At 34.4% G+C, this 19,849-nt stretch overlaps 3 protein-coding genes across 8 annotated transcripts in view; 2 read left to right on the top strand and 1 right to left on the bottom strand.

Moving 5' to 3' along the window:
* The first annotated feature begins 3,193 nt into the window (after positions 1-3,193).
* On the top strand, positions 3,194-5,664 carry LOC105121451 (KTI12-like, chromatin associated protein). 2 transcript variants are annotated; one of them, XM_011020100.1, is made up of 2 exons: positions 3,194-3,299; positions 4,285-5,664. In XM_011020100.1, the coding sequence occupies exon 2, from the start codon at positions 4,320-4,322 to the stop codon at positions 5,226-5,228; it is 909 nt and encodes a 302-aa protein (XP_011018402.1). In that variant the 5' UTR covers positions 3,194-3,299; positions 4,285-4,319; the 3' UTR covers positions 5,229-5,664. The 2 variants fall into 2 exon arrangements, with proteins under 2 accessions (XP_011018402.1, XP_011018408.1); XM_011020106.1 differs by having other exon boundaries at positions 3,194-3,298; positions 4,277-5,664.
* Positions 5,665-10,399: 4,735 nt separating this feature from the next.
* On the bottom strand, positions 10,400-13,645 carry LOC105121433 (uncharacterized). Of its 3 annotated transcripts, none has more exons than XM_011020088.1 (3): positions 13,359-13,645; positions 11,037-13,090; positions 10,400-10,906 (listed from the first exon to the last, which is right to left on the bottom strand). In XM_011020088.1, exons 2-3 carry the CDS (start codon positions 13,064-13,066, stop codon positions 10,693-10,695), a joined length of 2,244 nt encoding a protein of 747 aa, XP_011018390.1. In that variant the 5' UTR covers positions 13,067-13,090; positions 13,359-13,645; the 3' UTR covers positions 10,400-10,692. The 3 variants fall into 3 exon arrangements, with proteins under 3 accessions (XP_011018390.1, XP_011018382.1, XP_011018373.1); XM_011020080.1 differs by having other exon boundaries at positions 11,037-13,093; positions 13,300-13,645; XM_011020071.1 differs by having other exon boundaries at positions 13,300-13,644.
* A 432-nt stretch (positions 13,646-14,077) lies between these two features.
* LOC105121416 (probable methyltransferase PMT5) overlaps positions 14,078-19,849 on the top strand; it is a 6,730-nt gene continuing 958 nt past the window's right edge. Inside the window, exons 1-9 of one of the 3 annotated variants that reach the window (XM_011020051.1) lie at positions 14,084-14,367; positions 14,673-15,567; positions 15,704-15,839; positions 16,047-16,287; positions 16,942-17,167; positions 17,406-17,566; positions 17,723-18,023; positions 18,661-18,793; positions 19,399-19,602. In XM_011020051.1, the coding sequence (XP_011018353.1) occupies positions 15,056-15,567; positions 15,704-15,839; positions 16,047-16,287; positions 16,942-17,167; positions 17,406-17,566; positions 17,723-18,023; positions 18,661-18,793; positions 19,399-19,548 (1,860 nt within the window). In that variant the 5' untranslated portion in view covers positions 14,084-14,367; positions 14,673-15,055 and the 3' untranslated portion in view covers positions 19,549-19,602. Of the gene's footprint in view, positions 14,368-14,672; positions 15,568-15,703; positions 15,840-16,046; positions 16,288-16,941; positions 17,168-17,405; positions 17,567-17,722; positions 18,024-18,213; positions 18,794-19,398; positions 19,603-19,849 lie in introns of those variants that run through there. The other 2 variants (XM_011020043.1, XM_011020060.1) reach the window with 2 other exon arrangements.

Here is a 19,849-nt window from a genome sequence, read left to right on the forward strand (position 1 = left end):
GAAAACCCATCAAATTATATGATTGTAACATGAATTTAATAAAAAGGGCTGTGCAAGTGGATGTAGGTATTTTTAGTATTGTATGTTTTTGTATTTCAAAAACATTTTTAAAAAATTTGAATTTTTTTATTTTTTAAATTAATATATTTTTAAATTATTTTAATATAATAATATCAAAAATAATTTTTAAAAAATAAAAAATTATTAATATATATTTTAAAATAAAAAATTATTTAAAAAATTACTATAATCACATTAAAAAAAACAAAACGTCTTATTAATCAGTTTAACGATTTCTCTACAAAGACAATCTCCGCGAGACTGCCGGTGTCAATTTTCTTCAACTGGACCGGTGTGAGAGGACCACTTTCTAGAACCCATGGACTTGCATCAGCCTACAAGTGCGGTCAAAGAATCAATTGAGATGAGAAAAATAAACACCACGCCAGTTCATTTGTTTGCTCGTGACACGTGGCAGGAAGTCAGTTGGCAGTGTAGGGAGTCAAGGTCAAGGGCCAATTATAGCAACTTGAAAAAATTACTCAGGGCATCTCAGTAATAAAATAAAAGCTAAATTGTGGATATATTTTTTAAAAAATAATATAAATATAATTTTTTTACGTTTATTTCAATGGAAAAAATTATTGTAACAATTCATCTGTATTTTAATATATTTAATACTAATTGTTTTAGTTTTATTTTTTTAGAGAAAACATTGAGAGAAGTTGCAATGATTAAAGAAATGATTTTAAAATATTTTTTTTAATGTTTTTAGATTTTCTACAGAACGAAAAAACTATTTTAGAACTTCATTTGGTTATCCTCTTAAAATTGTAAAATCAAGTAAGAAAAGCTAAATTTTTATTTTATTTTGACTCTTCATCTCTGGATTCAAACTAGTGGCAGTGCAAGTTCTGAAACCAGCCCAGACCAGGCCATGAATCGGTGGCGTTCGGAATTTCAAATTTACAATGTGTAATAATAGTATGACAATCACCTTTGACACTGGGCCGGTTTGGTAGAAGACACCCAGACGAGTTGAAAATCCATAAACAAGAAAATAGGTGAGTTTCAAGTAATCTATTTCAGCCCAATCCTTAATTCCATACCAGTCTACTTCACTTTTCTCGTGCCGTTTTAGCTTCCTTGATTCGTTTTCCCTCCTCCCTTGTTATATATTACTTGCCGCTACCAATCGAGTTGACTTTGACAGAGAGATTATGTTACACTGATAATGTTGTTCACAGGGATCAGAGATTGTTTTTTGTTTTTTTCCAGGAAAAAAAAACTCTTTTAATAATTTATTTGGGCAGTTGTATTTCGAGCTATAATAGAATACAGCCATTATTTTTGTTCTTTTCAGTCTTGGATGTAATTTCCCAGTTAATTAATTATGAGCATTTTAGATTCCCAATCACGTCCACTGCGCACAAGAAACTCTCAGCGGGGATGTGTTGTTATTTTACTCTGTGGTGTTGATTCGCAACAAATATTGGAATGTGATGAAGTGATGGAAGAAGAAAAAACTTCTTCTTCTTTTTTTGCAAATGGGCTGACGAGGAGTTGCTTTAAAAACAAGTCCTCTGGTAAACATGGAACTACGTGTAGAGTAAAGAATATATAAGAAAATAAAAAAGAAGATGAGTGTTATGAAGTGCGCATCTTTTTCAAGTGTTTCGCATGGCTTTCATGGTTTTAGCCTGACTTTTCTTGCCTAGCTAGAAATTACTCTTTGGACTGTGTTATGGGATCTCTTGGTCTCTTTTCAGCTTTCCTTGCCTGGGTGCATTTATATATACACCACGGCTTGGAATTTCTTCATGCAGAAGATATTATATCATTGCTGAAAAAGCTGGTTTGATCTGACCAGTGTTAGTAAATGTATCATGCTCCTTGCCAGTGAAAAATATTAGTGACGATATGCGATTGGCTAAAAAAAAGTAACACGGAAATAGCATAGAAAAAGACGCCAAAACTACGTCTGCATGGCACGTGAAAAGTTTACATGGGCCTGTAGAAATTCATAGAAAGGCGGGCCAGGTCGAGTAGCCGGACCGTGGCAACACCAAGTTTAAGCGGAACTTAGGCTAGAAAAGTCCTACCACTTGGAATGCCAGTCGCTTGTGCCCAGGTGGCTGGAACAGCCCTGGGCTGCTGGAACATTTTCAGCTGCTTTGGAATAATATTTTTTTAAAAAAAAAACAGGAAATTCTTTTTCTTTTTTCTTTTTTCTTTTTTACTTCCATCATCGGAATGCTTGAAAAGAGCTACAGTGACCGTGCACATTGTGAGAATGCGTGATGGACTGCACTCCAATCCTGGTTCAAGAGGATAAATTTGTGTGTCATTGATTATCGATGCTGCTCCATCATCCCTATCTCACCAGTATTTTAGCGATTCATAAATCCATTAAAACTAAGTCTCAAATCATGATTTAAATCACGAGTCTTGTAAATAAACCGGATCATTGATGTATTTTTTTCTTGTTCCCATCTAGAGTGTTCTTTTGATGTTATTTGTTTTTGCGTGTGATTTCTGTAGTGTTAGGATATTAGCTTAACACCTTTTCTTTTTATACAAAAAACACTTATGATTAAAATCGATAAACCACCGAAAAGAAAATAAAGTAGAGATGGGTAATGATTGTTTTTGTGGTTAGACTGTATTTTTTTAAAAATAATATAATTTAATTTTTTATATTATTTTAATGTGTTGATATTAAAAATATTTTTTTAAAAATATTTTTTTAATAATTTTTCAAGAAAGAATTTTTTTTAAGCGGGTTGCCACTGAAACTGGGCAAACCAAAAAAGATATATGGTTTCGACCTTGCAACAATCACAAGTCCCTTTTATTTTTTTTATATGCATCCGTTTTTTTAAAATGCTCTACAATCAAATGGGAGTCTGATGTTGAGAAAAAAAAATTCTCTTAATATTTTTTATTTTAAAAAATAATTTTTAATACAATATTAAATACTACCTAGTAGAAAATGAATCACTTACGCTGTTTTGTTATATATTGTAAGAAATGACACCGAAGACAAACAACTCTCTCTTAGTTTTACAGTATCGGTATTTCTTTGGGATTCCGAATTTAATTGAGAAGTTACTGTGGGCTGGGTTTAGTGGGATTGTTGGGCCTGGTCGTCTAACCTAGATACACACTGACACACATCACTTGAAAATCCATTAACTCATAGAGGGTCCTTTCTTCCTCCTTCTTTCCGTCTCTCTCTGCTGCTGCTACCGCTGCTAGGCAGCTAAGTTCACGCAATCTGCCGCTGCTGCCTATCAAGGTAACTTTCAGTAATTACGTTAAAAATATTTTACTCAAGTTCGGAGATCGTTTTTTTTTCCTTTTTAACTCTCAATAATTTTTATCTGGTTACTTTGTAGTATCTTCCGCCCGGCCCTCAATTTGATTCTCCTAAATTAATTAATCAGATGCAACGATAGAAAAACGTGTCTCTTTTTCTTTTTTATAATTGGAGTGATTTTTATTTAGGTTTCTAGTTGTCTTTGTGTTTGTTGATGTATTGATACAAATCTGTTTTTATTTTTTTTTTCATTTTTTCATTTACTGTCTTGTGAATCTGTGGCATGGTTATTTGATGGGTTTCTTCGTGTGTTTTTTTTCTTCATGTCTTATGTATTCTATGTATTTCTTGGTATCCTGGTCCTTCTGCCCTTTCAGGTATTAGTTTGGGCAACGGGTTGCTTCTGGTATTATTTTTTGTTTAAAAATGGTAGAACCGTATTTCAAGGTATAAACGTGTCCTTTCCTTTGCAACAATTCATTTCATTATGACATAAAATTGATGTAATGGAACTGCCAACTCCTTACATGATATAAAATTTGATGGTGTTAACTTCAAAATTCCGGGAAGGATGTGATATCAAGAAACTTTTAGCATAGACAACACTGGATCAAAGTACTAAAAACATAATGGAAGTGGTGATGGTAACATTGTAACAGGGACATAAAAAGGAGGTATGTTTTAATTATTTTCGCTTTATAGATTACAGAACAGGAGAAAAAAGGAATCTTTCCGTGTTTGTTGATTATGTTTGTCTACTGCTCTTTTGTGACCGAAGATGATCACGCAACAAATTATCTGTGTGGAATCTCTCTTTTTATTCCAAATCTATTCTGTGAATACCACGCATGCTGTTGTGAATGCAAGTGAAAAGGGGGACACAGCACACAATCAAGAAACTGCGATACATAAGTAAAGGTGAAGGATCATTGTTGATGCATTTTCAATGTATTTCAGGCAGCGAACAGTTTTTTCTGAAGGAGTTTGAAATTTCCTTCAAATGGCTTTGGTTGTAATCTGCGGCCAGCCATGCAGTGGGAAGTCCACAGCTGCACTTTGCCTAGCTGAAGCTCTCAAAGAATCAGAATCTAACTCAACCATTAGAATCATTGATGAAGCTTCTTTTCATCTTGATCGTAATCAAAGTTATGCCAACATGACTGCAGAGAAGAATTTAAGAGGAGCGCTCCGGTCTGAAGTTGATAGATCTGTATCAAAAGACAATATAATCATAGTGGATTCTTTGAACAGCATCAAGGGTTACAGGTATGAGCTATGGTGTTTGGCTCGGGCTGCAGGAATAAGATACAGTGTGTTGTTTTGTGATGTCGAAGAAACTCAATGTAAAAAATGGAATGAACAACGTAGGGAGAAGTGTGAAGCTACATATGATGATACTATCTTTGAGGACCTGGCAAGAAGGTTTGAGAGGCCAGATAGAAGAAATCGATGGGATTCTCCTCTGTTTGAGTTATCGCCATATAGAGATGGTATTCAGAAATCTTCAGCTGCCATTGTAGATGCTGTTTCATACTTAACGAAAAAAGTGGACTCAAAAACTCGGGATGTTAAAATTTTACATCCAACAATTGCTACACAAAGTACACGATTTTCAGAGGCAAATTCTCTATATGAGCTGGACAGGGCAACACAAGAGGTTACCAATGTCATTGTAGAAGCACAATCCCAGTCAATCGGAGGACCTCTAAATGGAATTTCTCTTGGCCAGGGTTCACCAACTCTTAATATGTCAAGATCAGTTGGGCTGCCAGAGCTACGGAGACTGCGTCGGACATTCATCAAATTGACAGGTCAGACAAGCTTAAGTGGACCTCCCCCTCCTTCAGATGCAGAGAGTGCAAAAAGGATGTTTGTTGATTACTTGAACAGGGAATTGGGAACTACTTAAAGAAGGATTATGCTGTGCCCATTCATCTGCTACTGCTAGTGGCTTTGGTGCAAGTGAAGCCATAAGAATTACATTTTGAATTAGTGTTGGATGTTCAAGTTTTTGTACCGACAAATATGGGCAAGTAGTGCCACTGTAGGGTATTTGTCGCTGAATGGTGGTATTTTTTTTACTTATTTGTATCATTGAAGTCTGAGCAATATTTTGTTAATAACGCAGCAGTGTGTACCATTGGATCTTGTATTTTCCTTTTTCTCGTGCTGCATTTTGAGTTGTAGTGTTGTTGGATCAAGAAAGTCTCTCAACCGGATGGTCCCTGTTGAATCTTATCGTAAGGGGCAAGTTTGTATTCCTATCTTAAGCAAATAATCGACTGTCTTTGTAAATGATTGCTCAAAAAACACTATCAATAAACGAAAGGCTTTGTAGATGGAAATTGGAAAATTTTCAGCACTTTTGTGTTGAAGACGACAGAAATTTGTTTTATGGTTCTAGAACTATGAAACATGACGTGCGAATTGGATGAGTAAAACTCGAGGCATTCGTTATTCTGAACAAGCAACCTAGCACCATAGGCTTCTTTATCTTATAGCCTACTATGCAGATATGGCCATTAGATGCTACACTGCATGTCATTTCACATTTCCATTTCCATGTGAGAAATTTCCATCATTGATTACTTCGCCGAGAGGACAGGATAAACTCAAAACAGGGACTAAATCTCTTGTATTTCTAGCTAAGTAATCCAAAATTACCCTGAGGTTTTTTGTCAAACTAGATTTAGGTTGTGTTTATTTTTGCAGTGGCACCACGCTTTTGAAATTTTTTTTTTAAAATTTTTTTTTTTTTTTGATATTCTATCTCAAAAATAAATTTTAAAAAATAAAAAATATATTATTTGAATGTATTTCCAAACAAAAAAATACTTTAAAAAAAATCACAAATATATTATCAAACATCACCTTGTCTCTAAATTTTAGATTTTTTATTTGAGTATTGTGAACTATTTTTAATATAATAATAAAAAAAAAACCCCTTCATTTAGGTTTTCATCATTTTATTTAAAAAAAATATTTTATTTTTAAGACATGTGTTAAAATTAACAAAATAATATGTTTTTCATAAAAAAAAATAGTTTGAGGTAATTAAATACAAATTTTAAAGTTAAATTTCACTTAATTCAAAATTCAAGAGAACTTGGAATAGATTTTTGCCCTCAAACTTTGGAAGCATGTATACTTCGAAAATGCCTCCATACCCGTATTAGGCAAGTGCTGGATGTCAGGGGTGATAATTGTAAGTTTGGTTTGGTTTTTATTAAAATAATAATTTAATTAAAATTAAAAAGAGGGTTTAAATTGACCTATTAGGTTCAATTTTTATAGAACAAAAATCAATTCAAATTGGTTTGACTCAGTTTTTTTTGTTTAACTTTGATTTTTTTAGTTTGGATTCGGTTTAGTATTTTTTAGTTTCAGGCTTATAAAATTAAAACGTTGATTTTTTTTAAATTTTAATTGATTTGATTAATTTTTTTCATTGTTTAGTTTTTTTAGTTATTTTTTTTAGATTTTTTTGATTTAATGGATTTTTCAATTTTTTTGTTCACTGTTATTGAACACAGCGTCATAGATGAAAGACATGGAGATACTATAAAAAATAATATTAAATAAATTCATATTTGGATTTATTCATCTCGTTCTTTTCTGATTTGTATTTAGAGAGGGGGCTCCGATATTTCCAATTGCAAGAACCTTTTGAAAGAGTAAAGTAATCATTGTAGCATTTTAGATGGTGTTCTTATTTTTTATTTGGTATTTCAATGGAAAAGGTCATTTTTACGAGCTATTTTGTATTTTACATAGAATGCTTAAAGAGAGAGGGGAAGTTTAAAGAGAAAAGGTAGTTAATTTTTTTCCTTTCATTTTATGACTTTCCCAAAAAAAACACACATAGGAATGGCTCTTTATTTTGACATATCAGCTATCCCTTCGGAGACTCGAGATCACTAGATAAAGAGCCAACTTGGTAGTTTTTTTCCTCCCCGTATAAATCTTTAATTATAAATACTTTTAGTATGTGTTAAAGTTTATTTTTTAAAATATTTTTTATTTAAAAATATATTAAATTAATATATTTTTAATATTAGTAGATCAAAACAATAAAAAAAATATTTAAAAACCTTATTCAGTATTCCATCGACAACTAAATACCGAGTCACCATGCCTCCCCTGCTTATAAAGTGGTAAGACTCTCTCTAAATTTGAAAATAGAAATCTCATACAAGTAGTCGACATTTGCTTAGGAAGACGATAATATATGTGGGGATACAGTTATAATACATCTTGGTATTAAATTTTTAATTTTCTTTTGAAAATGTAGACCTAAATATATTTTTAAGTTTCATGATTTAAAAAAAAAAACACCCAAGTAACAAAATAAACTGTGAGGGAAGGGTGAAATTCCCAATGCCAATTACTGTAACAATAGATTCAAAGATATTATGGATTGTAATATTGAAAATATGATATGACTTTTAATGACAATAATATTTTGCCTAACTGATAATGGTAATAGGAATGTTTTATAATTTTTTAAACAGTAAAAATATAAAATTATGCCTGAGCCAAAATATCTAGAGACGGCATATAGAAGCATATTTTTGCCTTTTCATTATTAAATGTACGGTGAATTTACTGGATTGTCCTTGGAGAAAAAAAAAAACTTTGATTCAATGTTGTTTTTACTATTTTTTATATTATTAAGCGGGTTGGGTGGCACATATATGCTTTACTGTTTGATAAATATTATTAAAAAATTATAAAATGCATGGCGTCAGCCTAAACATGACTGTTCGTGTTCGAGCGGTGAGTGCCATATCATTCAACCATCAAATGGCAGCGTTTGAATTGATTTAGGTGACTCCTCTACTTCCAGCCAACACGTGTTAGTAAAAAACGTCTAATTTGATACCAGCAATCCTTTCTTTTTTCTTTTTTCTTTTTTAGTTTTCATATCTAACCTTTTAAATTTTAAAAGCAAACTTTTAATTTTTTTTTAGATTTGCTTCATGTTATTTTGATTTTAAATTTTTTTTCTTGGATTTTTTAAAGCCTTGATTTTTATTGCAATTTAATTATTCAATTTCCATTTCATATGTGTTGTTTTTTCGACTTAAGTTTTTATTCTTTTGATTTTTTTGTGTATTTTTTATTGGTTTTTAATTTCATCCTTTAATTCAAATTTATAATATATTATTATTATTTTTATCTGATTCTTATTTTTATATTTTTATTTTGCTAAAATTATTTTTTTTTATTGAAAATTATAGTTGACCTCTATTTTTTTTTCTTATTTCTATTTTTATTCTGTTACTTGTTGGTTTATGTTTTTTATTTTTTTTAACTTCATCTTTTAATTTTTGATTTGTTAAAAATTAAATTTTATAGTTTTTTTCATGTACAATGCTTTTAATCCAATAATCCGAGTCACAGATTTGAAAAGTTAACATAAATTGATATTATTTTTTAATTTTATAATTCAACATCATATATTTTTTAAAAAATTAGCTCATTAGTTTTCTTCATTTTATTTATTAGGTTATATCGATTTTATAACTTGGACTGCTGCTTTGATAAATTAATCATAATTGACTTTCTTTTATTATCCAGGTTACATATTTATTATGCTAACCTGAGTTGGCTCAAATCATTTTTTTAAATATTTTATTTTTTTTTATTTTTTCAAAGGTTTTATTTATAGACTATCATGATTATTTTTTATTATAAAAAATAATTTATTTATCATGATTTTTTTTTATCATATATAATTTTTTTAAAAACAACTTATTAAAATTATTAAACTTGATCAAGACCAGTATTTAAAAAAAAATATTTAAAATGCTCTACAACTCTAGTAGTCGATTTTTCTTCTTTATTTAAAATGCTCCTGCGGTATCTAAACATCATTCCTTATTAAAAAAATATTGATGGCTACATAGCACAAACCTATGTCTAGTATTTAAAAAAACATAACCTTATTCCAACGTTTTAATTAGTTATTTTTAATTTATAAATACTATGATTGGTGATATGGTCACGTTATACACGAGTTATTTAAAATAAAAACACAGGCAACATAATTTTTTTTAATAAATTTAACACCAAGACATGACATCATCTTTCCCAGATTAAAAAATAAATTATGTTTTTCACATATAACAAATTAAAAGAAAGATGAACATCACTAAAATTTTGAAAGAGAAAAAAAAAATGAAATTATGATTCATCTTTCCATAACCAGTGCAATCATTTTTAAAATAATTTAAATTTTAGACATCCATTTTTTTTATAATCGTATAAAAACCATGATTTTTAATTTTTTATTCTTGTAATTTCATATATTTTTACATATAAATCATTATGCTGGTTTTTAGCGTTTATTTCTGTTTACTTTAAAATTAAAAAATCAATAAATCAATATCTTTAAAAATTGCCATATCATCATATCTATATTGTTTCGTATTCGTATTCGTATCCCGTATTCGTGCACGTGCTACTTTGCCCATCATTCAACCATTGAAATGTTTTCCCACCAAGATTTGTCGTAGCAGACATGGCGGCGAAGCTGGCAGCCAAAACAGCGTATGTGGTCTACAAAGACTATTAATTGATATCATTAGTTAACAATACATATTAGCCTAGAAAAAAACAAGTTGTTTTTTTTTTTTTTTTGTATTTTGATTTTATCGAGGAGCGAGAGGTCTCCTTGTTGCCCTACATAATCTCATCCTTGCCCTCTGCATAGTTAATGTTCTGATTTCGAAAGTTATACAAAGGCAAACTAGGCATTGACAGAAGTATAGATAATGTTTGGTAGGTTATTTTTTAAAATATATTTTTAATGTAAGCACCTTAAAACGACCTGAAAATTAAAAAAAAAATAAAAAAATTTAAACAAAAAAAAAATAAATTTTTTTTAAAGTTTTTAAAAATACACCTGAAAAATAATATTTTACAAACGGCAGTAAAAAAAATTTAAACAAAGAAAAAATTAAATTAAATTTTAAAGTTTTTAAAAATACAAATAATATCCTAAATGACCTGAAAAATAATATTTTACAAACGGCAGAGTCAACTAAAAGCATTCCATGAGAAGTTTGGTACAACAGCAGAAGAAAATGATGTCTCAACATTTATTTCCTGAAAACCAAGGCATACAAAGGAGATTGCGACAAGGGAAGTGCAGGATTCGAATGCTACACCTTTTTTTTGCCCATCACAAATAAATGGTATTATCTTTGGGAAAAAAGCTTGAAACCGATCTCTTACCCTGTAATTGCTATTTCGATTTATTTCATTCTCCATAGTCCAGACAGGAACCTAATACAGCAAGCAAGACCAAACCACCTAATCATGCACTTGAGAAAATTCGTTCTTACATTCATCATGGATTATCATGGTAATTACGAGACCTCAATATCATCGTCCATAATAATCTGAAAGTTTGTATCAAGGAGGGTGACTAGTGATTTGGATTTCCTGTTCCGAACCCTGCCTGCTTCTTTCAATAACTCCACTAACCGTTGCTTCTCGTCATCCACATCAGGATTTGCTGTTCCTAGCTTTTCCTCCCTCATGCCAACCACATAGTCCAGAATTTCGATGGCATCATCCAACCTGTCCATTAATTACAAATTCGGAATGCACAACAAGCCTTAGATATACCTGAATTAAACTAGAATAATTATTTATATGCTCAATCGTAGCAGGATCCTACAGAGTTGAGAAAAGAAAAAAAATAGAGTACCTGCCCATTGCATCATAGGTGCCTGCTAGGTTGCTATAAACCCCCAAAGTGTCTGGATGATGGGGGCCATATTCCTTCTCCAAGATGCTTCTTGCTTCTTTGAACAGATCTGCAGCCTCGTTTATTGCGTAACACTGCACGCAGGCTAGACCCATTTGGTTCAAAGCAATCCCAAACAAGGCAGATTTTTTCTCTCCGCTTGCTCGAAATTTTGCTATGGCACTCTTGAAAGTTCTGTAAGAATCAGCATAATTCCCCATCATATAATAAATGACCCCCATCTGGGCTTCAATTCCTGCGACTGTGTTTTGCTGACCCGGAGCATCAGTACCGTAGATCTTTAAAGCCTTCTTGAGTAATTTGAGTGCCCGATCATACTCGTTCATGGACTGATATAAAGCAGAAACGTCAATAAAACCACTGGCTATAATTTCTTCTGAAGGCCAGACCCCCCCTGCAGGACGTGGCTTTTCGTAAATCCTAAGTGCGTTTTCGCAGTAAGATTTAGAATCCCTGAACCTCCCGATCTTGTTATACAAGTCAGCCAAACGTACAAAAACGGAAGCAACTGCTGGGTGATTCTCTCCTTTACTCGACCTGAAGACAGTAAGCGCTTTCTGATAAGTGAAAATAGCCTCATCATAGCGTGCCAAAGATAAATATGCATCTCCAATGCTGCAATCAATGGAAGCCACATCCATGTCCTGGCCATTTGCTGCCATGGCCATGCTCGCTAAAACATAATGCTCGAGAGCAGATTCATAATTTCCTTTTGCTTCACAGATAATGCCCATAAGCCTTCTATCTGCTGCTTCTTCAAGAGTTGCGGCTGGGCCACCTTTCTCCCCATGGATGTCAAGTGCTATCTGGCAAAGCTTCTCAGCATCATCAAATTGCAATGCTTGAACGTGAGCCTCAGCTACATATCGGCATGTCTCACCAACTCGAGGATCTGTTTCTCCCAAGACTTGTCTTTGGATTTCGAGACCAGCTGAATAACACAGTGTTGAATTCTCATTCTGGCCAAGCATTGCGTAAGTATCGCCCAATTGCATGCAACCAGCAAACTTAGCCAGTGCATGGTTTTGACCATCTTCTATTACCGGAATCTCAATAGAGCGCTCTAGAACAGGAATTGCCTCATTATATTGGCCTAAGCTGCAGTATATTGCTGCTAAAACATGCAAAGACATAACGTGCTCTAAATTGGGTTTTCCATTTGCACATACCTCAAATGATTTCGTTGCTCGAAGAGAAAATTCAAGGGTTTTATGCGGATTTTCACCGGAAGATATCATATCCCTTGTTAGTTTAAGCAAGAAGGGTCCAAGGTCGGGGTTATCTAATCCCGCAGTCTGCAGAAGATGCTGATCAATTCCATTCCGGAACTTTTCTCGAACAGAAGCGAAACTTCCCTGCTTCTTCACTGCAAAAACTGCATTTGGTCTTCTTATTTTCTTGTCCAACATCTGCCTATCGGTCGGAGGCTTCTCGTGAGAAGATCTGCTCTTAGGATTACATCTTGCAGATGCACCAGATTCTGATTCCATGCGGAAAAGCTGCTTCTTAAGGCTTGCAGCTTGGCTTTTAGCCTTTTTTTGGTCAGTAGACCCATTATAATCGTCATTGGAAGCTGTGAAGCCCGCAACACCATCCCCTTCAATATTCTCCGATATTGTCACCTCTTTGGTTATCTCTGTTTCTTCAATATCTCCAACAAGATGGCGCAATTCCGAATCAATCCTCGATTCCTCACCATATGACAGAAAACTAGCCCTGGAGGGAGAAGGATCAGAGCATTGCATCCTATAGACATTGTGATACAGCTGGTCGATGGAGGTGTCAACTATGCCATGAATGGCTAGATCAATGGAGTCACTACATGGACTGTGAGGGCTTAATGTGCTTCTTGGAGACCTGATCATCCGGTGGCTACAATCACTACCCTTGTAAGACATGCAGTCTCCAACTGTATCATCTTCTCTTCTATATTCACCTCCATTTAAAACATCCATGGCTAGTCCCGGCATTTCAATGCAGGGATCGATCAAACTCTGCTATAATAATCAGTGAAAGAAAAAGGTTGTTAGGAATTAGAGCATGTTCAGAATGTATATAAATATACTAATGTGTTTGCACGTCTCAAAGCAAATATCAACAACAAACCATCAGAAGATAAGAGAAATCTGAAAGATAAACTGACTCAAATTGACACAATATTTCTTCATATGATAAGAGATAAGAAATGAGTCGTACTACGTACCTTACTGATCGCTGTTATTCTTTTTTGTAGTAAATATCAATGAAGAAAAACTTTCCTACCTTGTCTCCTCTTTTTCTGAAAGTTCTCTGCTCTGGTTGTAACAGACAATAGACAATAGAGCTAGAGCCAGAGCTAGGCTATTTCATTGATTTTTTCTTCTTCTCTGTTTGCCTATATTTATACACACACGAGGCTGAAGATGAAGAAGGTGACATTTGGAGACACGGGCATGGGAAAAACATATAGGAATTTGTAATAAAAGAAGCAGGGCCTGAAGATGTAAATAATACACGCATATGTATATGTAGGCGTGGAGGCGCAGAGAGGTGCAATGTGGAAGCAACGAGGACGGCGACTCCTCTCCCACCCTCTCTTCTCTCTCTACTGTCGTGAAGTGGAAACATGTATCGATAATTAATTTGCAATAAAGCAATTAATGCTAATTTGCTTATAGTTCCTAAGATAGTTTCTAGATTGAGTTATGGTGTCGAGATTAGGGTGAGTAATGCAGCAGCAAATTTTTGGCTGTCACGGAAGAAACACACCACACTTAAAAAAAAAAAAAAAATATGATGCCGTAAGCTTGGATTGGTTCAAAAGAAAGCAACATTGGATTTCGACGCTCCATCAAATTCCGAGTATCAAAGAGTTTATTTAGCTGTGAGGATGTAGATATATACGCACAGCACTATCAATGGAGTATTTAACTTTATATATAAATACAGCAACGCACAGACCACAGATCAATGGAGTAATTAATTAGCAATCTAACAGCCTGGTTATAGATTAGAACTCTTTGTCCTTCCAGCATATTCTTTTTCGACAAAGACAAAGAAACTAAAATTCATTTAATTTCAGAAATAGGACAGCCTTTGGATATAAATATATAATTATTTATTTATCATCACAATAGAGTGACAGACACAAATTCAATACCAGACAAGCAACAACCCATCAAATTGGACTCTCTCAACAACGACAACGACAACGACAAAAAATCTCTCCATCTCCCTTCTGTTCTCGTTCTCGCATTCAAGAATCACGCCCCTCTTCAACGGAACCAAAACGGTAATTTATCTTGCCCTTGAAAAACCCTAATTGCTTTTATGATTCAAATGCGTTTGTTAGTAAGTCGGGTTCTCTCCCTCTTTTCGGATCTGATGTCATTCTTCATCTTCCTTTTCTTTTAATTTCCTTTTTGAGATCTCTGAGAGAGAGAATTGCTGTAGAAATTATTTCATCTTAATTCTTCTTTCCAAATCCAATACGTTATAAGATTCTCATTTTTTTCTGTTTATTTGATAAGAATCCAAGAGAGTCCGTCAGGGATTCATAATCGGGTGAGACTAATGTTGTGTTTTTTACTCTTGTAGCAGGTTGATCTTGATTGATTGGTTAGTTTCTAGAGATATTGAGAAAGTGAAAAAAGACATTGTTTGTCATCTGAAATCCATCGTCATCGAGAGCTTACATTGTTTCCATATTGCGTGGATTTGCTATTCGTAACTAGAAAATGAAATCAGGTTGTCCCAATTAGGAAACGGTATTGGTTTTCTGTCCTTTGGAAAATGCAAGTTTGTTGCTGGGGAATTGTAAAGGAGGTTATGTTCTATGCTCGTAGGAGTTGTGCGGATTAATGGTAACATATATAGAAGCTTTTATGCTATGATAGGTTTGTTTCCTGCACTTCTTGGAGATTTAGGTTTAAGTCAGATAATTAGTGGATTTTGAAGTTCGTTTGCTTAATAATTTGGACATGAGAAGCCCTTGGTTCAATAAACCACTAGCTATTTTTGGCCCCAGACCGCCAATTAGTTGGTTGCTGTTGTGCGTTGTTTGTGTGCTTGGACTGATAGCAATCTTGGGTTCTACTTCTCTGAGTGCGTTTGATTCCGTGACTCCCACTCCCGTGCTTGATATTTATTCAAATTATAGAAGGTTAAAGGAGCAAGCGGCAGTTGACTATTTAGAGCTTAGAACACTCTCATCAGCAGCTGGTCGGCAAAGAGAGCTGGGACTCTGTGGCAGAGAACAAGAAAATTACGTTCCTTGTTACAATGTCTCAGCAAATTTGTTGACTGGGCTTAAAGATGGGGAGGAATTTGATCGGCATTGTGAAATTTCAAGACCGAGGGAACAATGTTTGGTTCGCCCTCCAAAGGACTATAAGATCCCCTTAAGGTGGCCTGCTGGTAAGGATGTGATCTGGAGCGGAAATGTTAAGATAACCAAAGATCAGTTTCTTTCTTCCGGAAGCATGACCAAAAGGTATCTCTTCTTTTATTGATCCTAACTGGGATTCTGATCCTTAACAGAATGGTCATTTCAAGTTATGATTGTATTCCTGGTTATCAATTTTTCTTTTTGATATATTTACATTATTTTGAGAGAGAAAATTCTACAGGTTGATGTTACTGGAAGAGAATCAATTTGCCTTCCATTCTGAGGATGGATTGATCTTTGATGGTGTGAAAGATTATTCTCACCAGGTTGCAGAGATGATAGGATTAGGAGGTGACTCTGAATTTGTTCAAGCTGGTGTAAGTGTTTTTAGCATTATTAATGCTTTTTTGGAGGAGATTTGGTTTTCAAAAACACAAGCAATTACAAAATAGATTACTCTTTTGTCTGATATAATCTTGCATTGATTAATATTCTTGACCATAACAGCAAAGGTGCCTTTTGGTTTTCCCTTTTTCTTACCTGCTGTTTATTGAGTCTTTTTTAACATATCTTGTTCATTACAGGTGCAAACTGTGCTAGACATTGGTTGTGGATTTGGTAGCTTTGGAGCTCATTTAGTATCACTGAAACTAATGTCTGTTTGTATTGCGGCATATGAGGCAACTGGAAGCCAAGTTCAAATGGCCCTCGAAAGAGGTCTTCCAGCAATGATTGGCAATTTTATTTCACGACAACTTCCATATCCATCATTGTCATTTGATATGATTCATTGTGCCCAATGCGGTATTGTTTGGGATAAAAAAGGTATTTAATTAGTTTCTAGATGAGGGAAATTCTCTGCTAATTACTTGATGGCCTTATTTTGTGTGCTTCTGGCTATAGCTTTATAGCTACTATCTTGCCTCCTGTTGATATGTCAACAGATATCGCTGTTGCTGCCTTACAATACTCTTCCTTTTCTTTTTCAAAATGTTTTTGTTCTCTTAAATGAACCCATTTGCATCCTTGGATTTTGGATAACTGATCTAAAGTCGGCATTGACAATCAGCTGCCATAAATCTATCTGAGTCTTCCCTTCCTCTTTAATCCTTTCAGAGAAAAGCGCGTCTGAAAAATACATGCCCATCATAAAGGAGAGATTATTTGAAACTTTGTGCATTGTGTGTTATATGATAAATAAGCTGATATTTACTGGGGCCTACAGGAATGATGAAGAGAATGATACAATAAAATAATTCATGTGCTAGTTGTATGTATATTTGTATTGCTGAATTTAGAGCCCCTAAAGAGAGAAGGTGTGAATTACTGGAGGAGGTTTCATTTTAATATCGCTATTGATAACATTATTGGACTTTCGAGTATTCTTATTTTGAGATATGTGTATTTAGAGAACTTGAAGGGACTGTTGGTTTTTCAATTTTTCTCACTTTACTTTCTAACAGTGACTTAATAAAACAGATGGTATGTTCCTTATAGAAGTGGATCGAGTTCTCAAGCCTGGAGGTTACTTTGTTTTAACTTCACCAGCAAGCAATCCACATGGAAGTTCATTGAGTACGAAGAAGAGAAGCACACTGACACCAATAGAAGAATTTACTGAAGAAATCTGTTGGAATCTTATAGCTCAGCAGGATGAGACTTTCATCTGGCAGAAAACTGTGGATGTTCATTGCTATAAAACTCGGTGAGGATATTCACAATAAAGCACCAGTATCCCCTAAATTAATTTTTTCCCCATGCAAACAGTGAGTGGGTTTGACTTCTGAAGTTTTATTATATAGCTTCTAATACATGCCTTGCCTTTTCATTTCCATAGCTTACTTGAATTGTTGAGCTTCTGTGTTTTTCACCTTTCTTCTCTGACTTGCAATTTTTCTGGAAGAGCAAGAATAATTTTTTTTTTCTTTTTGGTCGTTCTGCAGCAAGCGTGGTGCTATACCAATTTGTAATGATGGCCACGATTCTTCATCATATTATCAACCCCTTGTGTCATGTATAAGTGGGACCACCAGCAACCGCTGGATTCCCATCCAGAACAGGTCCTCTGGTCCCCATTTGAGTTCAGCAGAGCTTGAAATTCATGGAAAGTATTATTTCAATACATTTTACTTTTTTGCCTTTTCTTTTATTATCTGACATTTGCAATGTATAAGTTCCTTTCCCTCTTGTTTCCTTTTCTTTTTCCAAATTTTTACATGATATAGATGTCTAGTTTATTGATCCATTATCATTCTTGCAGGAGTTCAGCTGGAAGATTACTTTGAAGACTCTCAGGTTTGGAGATCAGCTCTGAGAAACTACTGGTCTTTACTTTCACCTTTAATTTTCTCCGACCATCCTAAGAGACCAGGTGATGAAGATCCAACACCTCCATTTAACATGGTACGCAACGTCATGGACATGAATGCTCGATATGGAGGTTTAAATGCTGCAATGCTGGAGGAAAATAAATTAGTTTGGGTGATGAATGTAGTGCCTGTCAGGAGTAATACACTTCCTCTCATACTTGGTCGTGGTTTTGCTGGTGTCTTGCATGACTGGTATGTTGGTTTCATTTAAGATGCATGCTGTTATATAAGTGTAGTTTATAAGTATGTTTCACCTTAAATCATTTGAAACTTTGCTTTCCAACTCATTCTTGATATTTGAAGAATGCCTTGATAATTAAATACTACTTGTCTTCTTCTTTAATGGAACTTTGGTGAACCAAACATTTTTTCTTAAATGCAGTCTTTGTAAATGCTCTGTAATTCTTGCCTGTGCACCTGTCTTGAGCAACATCCTCATAAAAAAACTTCTGGAATTCAAGATGCCCTGCCTACAAGAAGATTTGTGAATTTTTTTTTACCCATTCTGCAGATGCATTTATCATGACAGTGATGATGCTACAGTTTCAAGCAGTTGATTCATAAAAATCATGGACATCAACTTTGATAATGAACTTTACACTTCCAACCTGAGCTTAAAGAGTTGAATGCTGCTGGCAGTAAACTATTTCTTCTGCCTTGGATTGGCACTGCAAATTCAAGACCTTGTTTATGATGCTTTTATTCTCAAAAACCTCTCCTAATTTTTCTGGTCATATCTTATCAATTTTTCCATGAAAACATGTTGAGGAATAGTGCTGTTTTATTTCAATTTAGCAACAAAGTAAATAACCTGTCTTCTTTTGCGCAGGTGTGAGCCATTCCCCACATACCCACGAACATATGACTTGCTTCATGCTAATGGGCTTCTCACACATCTCAGTTCAGAAAGATGCAGCATGATGGATTTATTTTTAGAGATGGATCGAATTCTACGCCCTGAGGTACTTGTCGCATCCCTCTGGATCTTTCTTAACCATACTTGAAAATTTGGTGCAATGACCTCTAAGACAGTTCTCTTTCTTTCTTTCATTTTTGTTTTGGTTTTGTGGTGTGTGGAGATTTCCTCTCTGAGTTTCTATTTTTTGTGAATGCCCCATGTTCCTCTCCATGATGTAGACTCTGAGAGCATACAATACATGCTTTGATACATGGGTGCAATTATTTCCCATGTTCAGATTTGACAAGGAATGAGGAACAATAATACTTGATAATCTTGCTGGCCAAATTGAAAGTGTGATTACATGTGCCGCACTTCATAACCAATGACAACATTTCTCTCGGGAATATTTTCTTCCCATTCTGCCTATAATCTGATGTTCTGAACTCCCCTCACCCTTCCCCTGGTGCGATTAGGTCCCATGACTAGATTTGATTAGGAAAAGAAAAGTGTTTGCTTTATCTTTCAGGATACATTGCTGCCATTCATTGTTTCCGTGGTGCTTGGCTGCCTTCCCTTGTTTTCTGCAACCAACAAAAAGGCATCCAGTCACTCTCTTTTCTTCTTCTTTGTTTGATCCTTTTCTAATGCAGCCAGCTCATTTTGCAGGGATGGGTTATCTTTTCTGATAAATTGGGAGCTATTGAGATGGCACAGGCACTTGCTATGCAGATACACTGGGAAGCTAGGGTGATTGACCTAGATAATGGCAGTGACCAGCGGCTACTTGTTTGCCAAAAACCATTTTTGAAAAAATGAGCGATCCAGCAACAGAAGTCTCATGACCATGGAAGTGAACATGTTTTTGCTCTGGTAATTCCCTTAATCCTCTCTGGAAAATTTGCCAATAAAAAATTTAGGTGGTAATTTTTTGTTCAATATGGTATAGATGTCACCAGTGGCCTCGTGGCTCACTGGTACCCTTGCAAAACGCGAGGGGGTTGAGGATTTGAGTGCTATTTCCACCTTAAGCAATACTTCTCTCAAACAGAGAGACGCCTGCATGTGCGCGCACTGTTTTTTTTTTTTTTTTTTTTTTTGGTTAACAAACAAGGTTTGA

Source organism: Populus euphratica, unplaced genomic scaffold (assembly GCF_000495115.2).
Source record: "Populus euphratica unplaced genomic scaffold, PopEup_1.0 scaffold1.1, whole genome shotgun sequence".
Lineage (NCBI taxonomy): Eukaryota > Viridiplantae > Streptophyta > Magnoliopsida > Malpighiales > Salicaceae > Populus > Populus euphratica.

What these genes read in the sequence shown, in the direction of transcription:
- LOC105121433 (XM_011020088.1), bottom strand. Translation starts at nt 13,066, where the DNA reads ATGCCGGGACTAGCCATGGATGTTTTAAATGGAGGTGAATATAGAAGA. An exon ending in ACCTATGATGCAATGGGCAG is followed by an intron (nt 10,907 to 11,036) that starts GTACTCTATTTT and finishes ATTAATGGACAG; the next exon opens with GTTGGATGATGCCATCGAAA.
- LOC105121451 (XM_011020100.1), top strand. Translation starts at nt 4,320, where the DNA reads ATGGCTTTGGTTGTAATCTGCGGCCAGCCATGCAGTGGGAAGTCCACA.